At 45.9% G+C, this 13,786-nt stretch overlaps 1 protein-coding gene across 6 annotated transcripts; it reads left to right on the top strand.

Annotated features, from left to right (window-relative positions):
* The first annotated feature begins 2,728 nt into the window (after positions 1-2,728).
* Positions 2,729-12,416, top strand: LOC139549493 (SLIT and NTRK-like protein 3). 6 transcript variants are annotated; one of them, XR_011669891.1, is made up of 3 exons: positions 2,729-3,440; positions 3,978-4,069; positions 4,219-4,420. XR_011669891.1 is itself a non-coding variant. In XM_071360050.1 (3 exons), exon 3 carries the CDS (start codon positions 5,783-5,785, stop codon positions 8,492-8,494), a length of 2,712 nt encoding a protein of 903 aa, XP_071216151.1. In that variant the 5' UTR covers positions 2,729-3,435; positions 3,978-4,069; positions 5,733-5,782; the 3' UTR covers positions 8,495-12,416. The 6 variants fall into 6 exon arrangements, 5 of the variants coding, with proteins under 5 accessions (XP_071216151.1, XP_071216149.1, XP_071216153.1 ...); XM_071360050.1 differs by lacking the exon at positions 4,219-4,420 and adding an exon at positions 5,733-12,416 and having other exon boundaries at positions 2,729-3,435; XM_071360048.1 differs by lacking the exon at positions 4,219-4,420 and adding an exon at positions 5,733-12,416.
* Positions 12,417-13,786: the final 1,370 nt, after the last annotated feature.

The following is a 13,786-nucleotide window of genomic DNA, read 5'->3' as shown; positions in this document are numbered from 1 at the left end:
TGCCCACAAAATGAGGTGGAAACTGAGCTGAACTTCCTAACATCACTTGCTTTGGCAATGTAAACATATGTTTCCCATGCTAATAAAGCCCTTTGAATTGATTGGAGAGAGAGAGAGAGAGAGAGAGAGACAGAGAGAGAGACAGAGAGAGAGAGAGAGAGAGAGAGAGAGAGAGAGAGAGAGAGAGAGAGAGAGAGAGAGAGAGAGAGAGAGAGAGAGAGAGAGAGAGAGAGAGAGAGAGAGAGAGAGAGAGAGAGAGAGAGAGAGAGAGAGAGAGAGAGAGAGAGAGAGAGAGAGAGAGAGAGAGAGAGAGAGAGAGAGAGAGAGAGAGAGTTGTATGTTAGAATCCTTGACCAGTGGTCCTGACTGTATAACATAATAATCTCCAGTAGGGGAGCTGTTGTCTTCATTCCTTCTCTCCGACATGTATCCATGTGTGTGTGTGGGTGTGTGTGTGTCTGTGTCTGTGTGTGAGTCTGTGTGTGTGTGTCATATGTGTGTGACTCCTGTCCTTGATCAACCCTATGTCCCCCTTCGTTCCCTCCTCTCTTCTGTAGAGTTCCTAACAAACTCAGACAGTCTATGTGATTCCTCTGAGTGGCAGACAGACAGACAGACCACAGAGACTCAGGCATGTTCTCATGGGAACAGTAGGATCCAGCAGAGGAGGCCAGGGAGAAACAAGGGAAGCACTTAGAACTACTCACCTCACTGAGAACTCCATACCACGCTATGACAGGGGACATGGGACATCACTCAGATCCCACACCTGGGATACACAGGGGAGAGGGATGGGGAGCCAGTGAGAGGTTAATGGTGGAAAGTGAAAAGTTTTCATTGAAAAGTAATTTACTTTAGTTTCAGTTTTTCTTTAGTTTCCTTTAGTTTCCTATAGTTTTCCTTTAGTTTTCCTTCAGTTTCCTTTAGTTTTCCTTAACTTTTCATTTCGTTTTCCTTTAGTTTCCTTTAGTTTTGCAGTCTTCCAAGTCACTGTACTTAAGCCATGCCAGGTCAGCTGGTGAGGATTGGATTTGACATTGGGCCCTATACCCAGTCAATGGGATACCTGTGATGACATGTCAAGTTAAGACTGTTATGTCGAAGGTGAGCCGGGAGTAAAGCCTGATGCTGAAGATGGTGCAAGAGAAGTGTTGGTGTCCAGATACGGATAAGTTGTAGCCTAGTGTTCTCTGCCTGAGTGATTCTCTGAGTGACTGTGTGGCTGCAGCAGCAGCAACTAAATGACTGACTCTCTGAGTGACTGTGTGGCTGCAGCAGCAGCTAAATGACTGACTCTCTGAGTGACTGTGTGGCTGCAGCAGCAGCAGCTAAATGACTGACTCTCTGAGTGACTGTGTGGCTGCAGCAGCAGCTAAATGACTGACTCTCTGAGTGACTGTGTGGCTGCAGCAACAGCAGCTAAATGACTGACTCTCTGAGTGGCTGACTCTCTCTCTCTCTCTCTCTCTCTCTCTCTCTCTCTCTCTCTCTCTCTCTCTCTCTCTCTCTCTCTCTCTCTCTCTCTCTCTCTCTCTCCCTCTCTCTCTCTCTTACTCATATTTCCCGCTTGTCTCTGCTATATAGCACCCTGAAACCTGGGCCTAGAATATCAGCCTTGGTTCTCTTCTCTAGCAGATGTGAGTTAGTAGACTCTGTCCTCCTATCTCCAGAGCCCAATGCCATGCCTTATATTGGTGACCCTGGTGTCTAGTCCTGTGACAGCTGGCCAGGCACTAATGAACTCTCCTCTCTTATCTCTTAGGCTGTGTCAGGCTGGGCGTGAACGTGTGGGAGTGTGTGTGCCAATGGGGGTTTATTTTGGGACAAAATCTGGGACACAGATACTGTACAGCCTGGGGCTGCCAAACGATCCACAATCTACCTGACTCATGCTACCACAATATAATTCCCATAGCCTGTAAACTAAGCTCTAATACAATGCATGAAAACAATGAGAGAAAATCTGTTATTTTCACATAGCAGAATGGAACAGTGATTTCAGTTCTTATCCAGAATCACAACACACATCATTAAATCCTGAACAGGTCACGATTCCGGGAAGTAGGCTTAGGATAGACTATTCATTTTAGATGTCAGAGGTGTCATCATGAAATCTTTTTAGAAAAAAGTAAAACAAAACAAAACGAGAAAATGTATGTTTGTCTTGATCATAGTACTGTTCGGAGTGAACGAAGTCCACCATGCGATTTGATGTGGCCCTGGCTCTCATGCGGGGTTGTATTGCCCGCTGGAGGCTGCGCGCGGAAAGGCACCGAACAGAGTATGAGCGCTTCCTTTCCACTCGTCGCGCCGTGACTGCTGCAGTGAGATCGAACGGAGAGAGACTGTCAGGAGCCAATGGCTACCCTCCCTTCTATTCAGAGAGAGAGAGAGAGAGAGAGAGAGAGAGAGAGAGAGAGAGAGAGAGAGAGAGAGAGAGAGAGAGAGAGAGAGAGAGAGAGAGAGAGAGAGAGAGAGAGAGAGAGAGAGAGAGAGAAAACACATTTAGGAGATGGGACAGTCCAGTATAGATGAATCATATGCTTACACTCAAAAAGGCACAAGATAAACTGTAGGATGAACTATATCAAGTCAACGTATTCAAGTTAGTCATTTTCTGTAAATAGTAGCCAAAGATACAAAAAACAAATCCCCTGTAAGTGCCTCTCTGCTCCCTGGTCTCCGCCTCGCTTTGCCTGTCATCCACAGGTCTGCTGCCTCAGAGACGCAGAACCACACGCCATGCACACACCTCTCTCTCCTTTCCAACAGAGCGAGAGCACGCTCCTATTGCGACAGTCAGAGCGCTCCTCCTCTCAGCAAGGCCGACACCATCCACAACCAACGCCAATGTCCCCTCCACCCCCCCCCCACCCCCTACTTCTCCATCTCTCGCTAGTTGCTCCCTCTATCTTCACTTAAAGCTCCTTCCAGTGACGTCTAAAAAAGAGCCGACGAAAAAATAGACTTTGCTCTGATCCACAGAAGGTTGGCGCATCGGACAGAGCTGGGAAGCTTAAGCCAAGACGAGTGCAGTTTCGCCTGGCTATACTGTTGAACGTTCGTAAGTGGAGGCAAGCAAGCAAGCTGAGGACCTGCATCATAAGCAAAGTGGATAGAAAAAAAGAGAACATTGCATTCCAATCACGTCTTCATTTTCTCTCTCTTTGCCGGAGCCACAGCGGTTGGAGAGAGATAGAGAGAGAGAGAGAGAGAGAGAGAGAGAGAGAGAGAGAGAGAGAGAGAGAGAGAGAGAGAGAGAGAGAGAGAGAGAGAGAGAGAGAGAGAGAGAGAGAGAGAGAGAGAGAGAGAGAGAGAGAGAGAGCAACGGGAAAATCTCGGCAGGAAGAGAGGCAGAGAAGGAAAGAGAGAGATCCAACAATCTTTAAACTAGTGGTGTTTTTTTTCCGGATGCTGTTAAATTGCAGTGCCAAAGTAAGGTGAGTGGTGCGTGTGTGAATATGTGTGTGTGTGTTAATGCGCTTATTGCATATAGCTAAGCCACGGACGTGGGAGGGAAAGGAACGCGCTCGTTGATGGTGAGAACGGAGCAGAGGAATCTGGCTATCCTATCTGATCAATGAGCATTTGTTTCCCACATTCAACGGTTTCGAGCCGATGTCACGACGAACGCACCTGCATAGCGCTCGGCTCGCATTTCAACAGCTCCTTTTCCTTACCTTATATAGGTTTCATTTCTATTGCCTTTACATTCCCACGTTTGTTTCATAATTCGGGTTTGCCAGTTCTTTGAGATACAACAGATATTGTCAATGTATTTATTTATAATTTCATTGTGTTTTCTGTATAGACTATCGTGTCCATAATTTAACCTATGTTTCTGGTATAGCTACCCTGTGCTAACAGTTTGTGGTTTTGTCAAGGTACAGGGTTTGATTGCGTTATGCTGTATGGATGTGTGCGGCTCATTCCTATGCATCTTTTTCTTGTCTCTCCTTCTCTCCGTCTCTCAACAGCCCATAACGGAAGGCACGCGGGACATCTCACCTCCCCCGCTACACGGCCACCGCACGGGCAGGCGATGTGAAGTTGGATCTCATTATACTGAGTAGGTACCCTGGGATATAACAGCTGACACCCAGGAATATAACACTTTACCAACCGCTGTGGGACGTGGAAATGCTAAACGATCGGAAAGAGTAAGGGAGAATACGTTTTCTCTCTTTTTAGTGTTTTTCGGATTTTGTTTTATTTCAGCACCACCGGTTTAATGGACAGCGGCTGCAGGGGCTTTGTGGGTGTTCCATGGGATCTCAGCACCACGGACAGCGCATAGATCTGCTATACAAGCCAAACGGTGGAGGCAGAGCACTGGGAACATACAAAGTGCGCTATTCATCGTAGCGTGTGTGTGTGTGTGTGTGTGTGTGTGTGTGTGTGTGTGTGTGTGTGTGTGTGTGTGTGTGTGTGTGTGTGTGTGTGTGTGTGTGTGTGTGTGTGTGTGTGTGTGTGTGTGTGTGTGTGTGTGTGTGTGTGTGTGTGTGTGTGTGTGCAGTTTTAACACCATCAGCGCTGATGGTAAAGGAAATCGTCCAAAAAAAATGACACGTTTTATTTTTAATATCATTTTCTTTTACAATGACCATAAGGACCGGGGGCTAAGGACATTCACGTGCGGGGAGATGACAAATCCGTTATTTGGTATTTTTCTCTCTAGCCCTTGAGCAGCCGATCAGTCATCTCCGTTCATCTATAGCATATTATATTTACATATGGAGATAAGGCTAAACATATCTTATTTTGGTAGGCTATGAACAGTCTGCAATCAATTTGTTCTCAAACATTTAACCCGGCAGCTGCACCGAAGACAATGATATGTAATCTGTTGTCACTTGAATTTTATACCCTTATAACAAATCGCTGTATTTCCGAAGGTTATTTGATTAGAACACTGCATATTGCCCAAACGTCCTGTTGTTCTCTCTGGTCCGTGCCTTGAGCCCCGATGACAACTCTGTCCCTATCCCTAGGGTAACGGGGGTATAGCTCACGCTACGGTGTGATTCATCTGGTGAAACCACACTGTCGTTAATTTTCACAACATCAAAGCGAACTCCGGTGTCTGATGTGTCCGGGAGAGGTTTGCTACGTTATGTATTAAATACAGAGAGATCTCCTCTCCTCTCCACCCTCCACGGACAACTGCAGTTGCCTTCCTTCATTTATTCATTGAGATAAGCATCTCTGAGTTTGATTTACGGCAACCTTAGGCTAGTGGTAGATACTCATAACGTGACATATGGTGACGTTAAACAAGGGTCTAATAGGGAGATTTGTAATTGTTTTAGGTTGGTGGGTAATGAGTTAAACAGTCAGTGGGCTACATTGATACACCAATGTCACTGTATTCATTCATTTCCATGTGCACCTTCCATGAGACAGCAATACTAACGGTCTCTCTCTCTCTGTCTCTTTTTCACACTCTTCACCCCGCTGTCCCTGTGTGTGTCTGTGTCTGTCTGTCTGTCTGTCTGTGTGTGTGTGTGTGTGTGTGTGTGTGTGTGTGTGTGTGTGTGTGTGTGTGTGTGTGTGTGTGTGTGTGTGTGTGTGTGTGTGTGTGTGTGTGTGTGTGTGTGTGTGTGTGTGTGTGTGTGTGTGTGTGTGTGTGTGTGTGTGTGTGTGTGTGTGTGTGTGTGTGTGTGTGTGTGTGTGTGTGTGTGAGTTTGTGTCTGTGCCCCTTCTCCCTCTCCCTCTCTTCTCTACTGTTGCAGTGCTGTGAAGGGGCTTGCCATAGCCGTGACTTCATCAGGTCTCAGTGAGGATGCTGTGGGTTACCTTGCTGAGCACCATAGCCCTAGGATGGACCACCCCGATCCCACTGCTGGAGGACTCGGAGGAGATCGACGAGCCCTGCTTCGAGCCCTGCTACTGCGAAGTCAAAGAGGGCGTATTTCACGTCCACTGCGACAGCAAAGGATTTACGAACGTCAGTCAGATCTCCCAGATATGGACACGGCCCTTCAAACTCAACCTACAGAGGAACTCCATGAGGAAGCTGTACTTCAACAGTTTTATTCACCTCAACAATGCCGTGTCCATTAATCTGGGGAATAATGCGCTACAGGACATCCACGCCGGAGCATTTAACGGATTGGGAATTCTGAAACGGCTATTCCTCCATGAGAACAAACTAGAGGTTTTCCGGAATGACACCTTCCTGGGTCTGGAAAGCTTGGAATACCTGCAAGCGGACTATAATGTCATCAAGAGGATAGAGAGCGGAGCCTTCAGGCACCTCCACAAACTCAGAGTGCTCATCCTAAATGACAATCTGATACCAGTCCTGCCCAGCTACCTATTCAGGTCGGTGTCACTAACACACCTAGACCTGAGGGGAAACCGGTTAAAGACATTACCATATAAGGGCACGTTGGAATATGTGGGGCGGAGCCTGATGGAGATTCAGCTAGAGGAGAATCCATGGATCTGTGAGTGTGATATAGTTCAGCTAAAAACATGGTTGGAACGTGTTCCCTACACAGCGCTGGTCGGAGAGATCACCTGCGAGTACCCCTTCCACTTGCACGGGAAAGATTTACGTGAGATCAAACGCAGTGAGCTCTGTCCGTTACTCTCAGACACAGAAATCGAGGCCAAACTGGGAATCCCCCGGTCTCCGTTCAACAATGAGAACACGTGGCCAACGAAACCGTCCTCCATGCTGTCGTCGTTCCACAACACAGCATCGTCTGTGGAGTACAAAGAGAGACATGTCAAACCCACCAAACGGCCCAGGCCCACCAAAAACCCTCCCACCCCTCGTAGTCTCTACCCCGGCCTGAACCAGCCCCCAATAGCTGGCTACCAGACCCGCCCCCCCATCCCTATCGTCTGCCCCTCTGGATGTATCTGCAACCTCCATATCAACGACCTGGGGCTAACGGTCAACTGTAAAGAGAAGGGCTTTCATAATATCTCAGAGCTTCTGCCCAGGCCTCTCAATGCCAAGAAACTTTACCTGAGCGGAAATCTGATACAGAAAATCTACCGGTCTGATTTCTGGAACTTTTCCAGCTTGGATTTACTACACTTGGGGAATAACCGGATATCGTATGTCCAGGAAGGGGCATTTATCAATCTTCCCAACCTGAAGAGTTTATATCTGAATGGGAACGACATTGAAAGGCTAACTCCCGGTATGTTCCGGGGCTTACAGACGTTGAGTTATCTTTATTTTGAGTATAACGTTATTCGTGAGATCCAGCCAGCATCCTTCTCTCTCATGCCCAGCCTTCAGCTTGTTTTCCTCAACGACAACCTGCTACGCACTCTCCCGACCGACGCCTTCGCAGGCACCAGCCTGGCGCGACTCAACCTCCGCAATAACTACTTCCTGTCCCTGCCCGTGCGTGGTGTTCTAGAACACCTGCATTCCATCGTCCAGGTGGACCTTCATCAGAACCCCTGGGACTGCTCCTGTGACATCATCCCCCTCAAAACCTGGATGGAGAAGCTGTCCTCTGTAATCATGGTTAGTGATGTCATCTGTAAGACTCCTGATTTTGCCTTTGGGAAGGATCTGAGGTCGCTGGATGCTGAAGTCATCTGTCCAGAGCTGAAGTACTCATCCGGACCTTCCCCAGCTCTCCTCCCCTCTGATGATATGATCACTGGTAGCTCTGGTCTGGGGGAGGCTGTGGGGAGGGGGCCAGTGCCTCTATCAGTCCTCATCCTCAGTCTTCTTGTTCTGTTCATCTCAGCGGTTTTCGTGGCGGCGGGTCTCTTCGCCTTCGTCCTGCGGAGACGGAAGAAGCTGCCCTTCCGGAAACGCTCTGAGGTGGATCTGACGGGAATCCAAATGCAGTGCAGGATATTTGAGGATCCGCCGAGACAGACCAGCAGTGGAAGCATAGGCTCACCTGAAAAGCCAACCAGCGGACACACACATACACACACACATGGTCACGTTGGCCACACACACACTCACGGTCACGTCTATGATTACATTCCTCACCCTGTGACGCAGATGTGCAACAACCCCATTTACAAGCCCCGGGAGGGAGAGGTAGGGGAGGGTGAGGGGGGGCAGTTTGCAGAAACAAAAGAGAACAACAGTAATTACCGAACCCTCTTAGAGAAGGAGAGGGAATGGACCCTAGCCATGTCTAACTCACAGCTCAACACTATCGTCATGGTAAACCACAATACAGGGGATATATCGAGTTTTCACGAGAACAGTGGGCTGTGTCCCACCGTGATTGACAGCCAGAGACCCACGCCAACTGTCGGCTTCGTAGACTGTCTGTATGGAACGGTGCCGAAGCTAAAGGACGTGCACGTTGCACATGCACACCCGCCTGGTATGCAATACCCGGACTTACAACAGGACGCACGTCTCAAGGATACGTTGCTGTTCACAACAGGGAAAGGCTGCTACCCTGACTCCTCCCAAAGCGATTACCTCGAGTTAAGGGCCAAACTCCAAACCAAGCCGGATTACCTCGAAGTACTGGAGAAATCATATCGGTTCTAACACACGGAGTTTAGCATAAACTACATATAAACACACACTCTCCCTTTTCCATACCCCAAACGGAACAAAATCACGTAAGAAAAACTAAACAAAAAAGCAGCATGATATTAAAATGAAATATTATATTACAAAAAGTTTTCCCCCAAAATCGCTTTGGAGGAAAGGCCATTCTCAGATATTCAATGAAGTGCCTTTTTTCAGAGTAGCCAGCAATGTTATCAACCCTTATTTTTATATGGAACAGATTGGTCTATATGCTGAGGAGAGTGAGAGAGCAAGGAAGAGGAGAGAGACACCGGGAAAAACACAACATCCGACAATATATCCCATCTAACGGAACCCTTCACGAGCTCTCACATGGTGGAGTGGAGTAACCCTGTGCGCGAGCTGGATGTCTCCACCGGGCTCGTGTTTCTGTCTCGCTATCTTTCAGGTGGATATATAAACGCCCGGTGCCGTGCACATGAAGTTTGTAGGAAATAAATAAAACATGAAGAAAATAAATTGCAGTTTGCTGCATGCACTCGATCCATTGCAGTGGTGAGGGATTTGCTCAGAACTATCACTCACGTATTAATAGAGATACTGTAACACATTACGGTTCAGTGTTCTATATCATTTTATATATTATTATCATTATTATTATTAAAGAGGACTACTATATATCTGGGTGCAATTATCAAGGACGTGCTCGCCCAAGGATGAAAATAACATTTGTGAATATATTATATGATGACGCTCAAGGTTTTCTGGAAATCCACGCACTTTGTTAAGAACCATGCATCGGATTATCTATCTCATCGACACTAACGGCTTTGTAGGGGGCACTTTTAATGTTTTCTCTCTCACAAAGATTTGAAGAAAATATGTGCATATATTTATTCTGTAATTTCAGTGAACATTTTATTGTAAAGGTAATGTTAAATAAATGTATAGTAAATATGCGTCTGGTATAGCCTTCTTAATAAAAACGATTATATTAAATGAAAAGGGTGCTACCACGGAACGTTTGTGAAGAACGTAGAGGTATTATGTTTGGTATGGCTCTATACTGTGCTGTGTCTGTGCATAGCACAATAATACACTGACATCTCTAGTGGCTTGATTACATTTTTAGTTGTGCTGCTTTGGCCAAGAATATGGGCATTTGCTGTTACTGTGCAATGGTAGCTTACTTGAGGTAGGCTGAGTCGGGAAGGCGTGCAACTTCGATAGTAGCTGGCGATACCAAAACAAAAAGAGAAAGAGGGGGACACGTCTTTGAGGGATGCAGAATTGAAAATGTGCCAATGAAATGAATCAAGTTTTGTCAGATGGGTAAAATAAATGCACCATTGTGTTCTCATTTCACCATTGTGACTGTTTTCACATGAAAGTTCAACGAATGATCTAAAAAAGACCGCGAGTCTGAAGGACGCACTTGAAGCTCATTCGCTACAGATTGACATGACTAATGTTGTCCACACGAGGGAGACAGAGAAACGCTCCGATTACCAGGTTAACAATACTGCTGGTGTGAGACACTATCGCCAGACTGTTCTCTAATCATTAGATGGCAATACGTTGAATCCATGACCAAATGAAATACTAGGCCTGTACATTAGTCTGCTATATTATTTCAAATTTAAATACAGCAAGAGAACATTACGTTTGCTTTGTACTATTAATGAGATCAGTAGGATTGGAGATATCCTGTGCAGATAACATAATGGTTATTGTTATGTAAAGGTTTTTCTATATCATCATGTATTTGTGAATGTCCTTAAAGAGGGAGAACACACGTGACAGGGAAATGGGTTTCAAGCAATGTCATTCAACTCAAACCAATCGATAATTTGACATTCCAACTCATTTAAAGGCCCAGTGCAGTCAAAGACGTGATTATCTTGTGTTTTATATATACAGTATTTCCACTCTATGAGGTTGGAATAATATTGTGAAATTATGAAAATTATGATAATTCTCTTTTAGTGTAAGAACTGTTTAAAAAATGTCTGCCTGAATTTTTCGCCGGCTGTGGTGAGACTGAGTATTGGCCAGACTGGTGACGTTAGTTAATAGACCAATAAGAAAGAGGGTTACAAAACTCTCTGCTTTCCCCTCCCGACTCAGACCATTCCCAGACAGTCCTAGCAAAATGATTATTGTTCTCTGCTTAGAAGATATTTTTGTTTCTTATCGACCGTTTTAATTGAAAATGTAATTGTTCCCCAGAAATGATTTGATATTGATATAAAAATGGACCTATTAAGATGTTACTTGTTGGTTGGTGTGGAGTCAGAAAAGGAGGTAATTGAGTCAGAAAAGGACATGTTGCATTTTGCAGGAAAGTAGAGTGATTTTGAAGAGATATTCATGTTGAAAGGGAGGTCATTTTCATCGTTAATCAACATGCCTACATGAGTTTATTTACTATTTCTTGGTCATCAGAAGTACAAGACTAAAGCCACTTCTGTAAACTATATGTTTATATCATAGTCATTGTCTCCCCCCATTTGACACTCACTCACTCACTCACTCACTCACTCACTCACTCACACCGGGATGTAACAGCTGCCACCCAGGAATATAACCCTTTACCACCAGCTGTAGGACCTGGAAATGCACACACACACACACACACACACACACACACACACACACACACACACACACACACACACACACACACACACACACACACACACACACACACACACACACACACACACACACACACACACACACACACACACACACACACACACACACACACACACACACACATATTGAGCAGGCCTTCATTATTAGCACTGTAGCATCACAAGGTCTAGAATATTTAACCCCCCCCCGCCCCTATACACACTGTATCCCCCAACCTAACCCCTTTCTCCTCTCTGACCAGCCCCCAACCTAACCCCTTTCTCCTCTCTGACCAGCCCCCAACCTAACCCCCTTCCCCATCTCTGACCACCCTAGCCCCCAACCTCCCCCCCCCCCCCCTCTCTGACCACCCTAGCCCCCAACCTAACCCCCTTTACTCCTCTCTGACCACCCTAGCCCCCACCCTAACCCCTTTCCTCCTGTCTGACCACCCTAGCCCCCAACCTAACCCCTTTCCTCCTCTCTGACCACCCTAGTTCCCAACCTAACCCCTTTACTCCTCTCTGACCACCCTAGCCCCCAACCTAACCCCTTTCCTCCTCTCTGACCACCCTAGTTCCCAACCTAACCCCTTTACTCCTCTCTGACCACCCTAGCCCCCAACCTAACCCCTTTCCTCCTCTCTGACCACCCTAGCCCCCAACCTAACCCCTTTCCTCCTGTCTGACCACCCTAGCCCCCACCCTAACCCCTTTCCTCCTCTCTGACCACCCTAGCCCCCACCCTAACCCCTTTCCTCCTGTATGACCACCCTAGTCCCCAACCTAACCCCTTTCCTGCTGTCTGACCACCCTAGCCCCCACCCTAACCCCTTTCCTCCTCTCTGACCACCCTAGCCCCCACCCTAACCCCTTTCCTCCTGTCTGACCACCCTAGTCCCCAACCTAACCCCTTTACTCCTCTCTGACCACCCTAGTTCCCAACCTAACCCCTTTACTCCTCTCTGACCACCCTAGCCCCACCCTAACCCCCTTCCCACACTAGGGTAGCCCCCAACCTAACCCCTTTACTTATCCCCGACCAGAGGGATATGGGTTACTGATTGAGGTCAGCAGTTTTCTGCATGCACTTTGTTTGATTAAAGCAAACCTGAATTATTCTATTTTAAATAAGAAACAAAGTTCCATAATGATCCCCCTTTATATTTCTGTGATTCAGTAAGGTAACACGGCCCACTATTTTGATTCATGTTTTTTTTGCAGCTTAATTTATTCTCTATTTGGTTCTGATCACAAATGCGCTTGTTGATTATGTTGTAATAAATCCTATTGTTATCCTACTCATATCTCATATCTTTTGTAAAGCCATGCTCTGTACTCATGGATAAACTACATCTAGGCTTTAGGAGGAAAAGGGTTCAACATGACTTTGTAAAACCATTCTCTGTACTCATGGGTAAACTACATCTAGGCTTTAGAAGGAAAAGGGTTCATCATGACTTTGTAAAGCCATACTCTGTACTCATGGGTAAACTACATCTAGGCTTTAGAAGGAAAAGGGTTCAACATGACTTTGTAAAGCCATGCTCTGTACTCATGGATAAACTACATCTAGGCTTTAGAAGGAAAAGGGTTCATCATGACTTTGTAAAGCCATACTCTGTACTCATGGGTAAACTACATCTAGGCTTTAGGAGGAAAAGGGTTCAACATGACTTTGTAAAGCCATGCTCTGTACTCATGGATAAACTACATCTAGGCTTTAGAAGGAAAGGGGTTCATCATGACTTTGTAAAGCCATGCTCTGTACTCATGGGTAAACTACATCTAGGCTTTAGAAGGAAAGGGGTTCATCATGACTTTGTAAAGCCATGCTCTGTACTCATGGGTAAACTACATCTAGGCTTTAGAAGGAAAGGGGTTCATCATGACTTTGTAAAGAAGGTAAAGTGTTTGTTTGCTGTTCTCTTGTGTTCCCTTGTGTAAAATACTGTTGTGCTTAGCAACAACTATGTGTCTTGTTAGAATAACCTTTACTTCACCGGGGTGTCCCTAAAGAACTGAGTCTCTTCTCAGAGAGAGAGGCACGGCAAGACAGGAGGAAGTTATTACAGTTCCACCCAATACCTCACTCTACATGTTGCTACTCTAACTTACATAATGGTTTTCAAACACAGAATCATGGCACGTAACCTGTGTGGTCAACCTATGTTCTGATTGGCTGAGTTGCTGTTGAGGGAGGGGCTGTGCTGAAGGGATTTGATTGTTCCCTATTGATGACTGTGTCCTCCAATAACCATGTATTCAACCCTATCCCAAATCCATCCCAAGTCCCTACATCCTCTATGGACTCGTAAAGATATGTGATTATGTCCCCTACTTGCTTGACACAAAATGTCTGCCTTGGCTCAGTTGCATTGATGCTGTAGAGAATCAGAGTGGGGGCATTGACACATCCTGTAACAACCAGCCTTCCTCCATATCTGGATCATATCTGGAAACAAAGCAAAGATACAACCTTTATGGTGTTTTGATAGATCTGTACTTCATATATTATCAATGCATTGTCCTGCTTGACTGGATGGATAGTTTGATTGACTTATTGTTGATTGATTGATGTTATTTTGCCTTTATTTAACTAGGCAAGTCAGTTCATAACAAATTCTTATTTTCTATGACAGAACAGTGGGTTAACTGCCTTGTTCAGGAA

This window comes from Salvelinus alpinus, chromosome 22 (assembly GCF_045679555.1).
Source record: "Salvelinus alpinus chromosome 22, SLU_Salpinus.1, whole genome shotgun sequence".
Taxonomy (NCBI): domain Eukaryota; kingdom Metazoa; phylum Chordata; class Actinopteri; order Salmoniformes; family Salmonidae; genus Salvelinus; species Salvelinus alpinus.
Note: the sequence above shows the minus strand (reverse complement) of the source record. Positions and strands in the feature narration are given on the sequence as shown.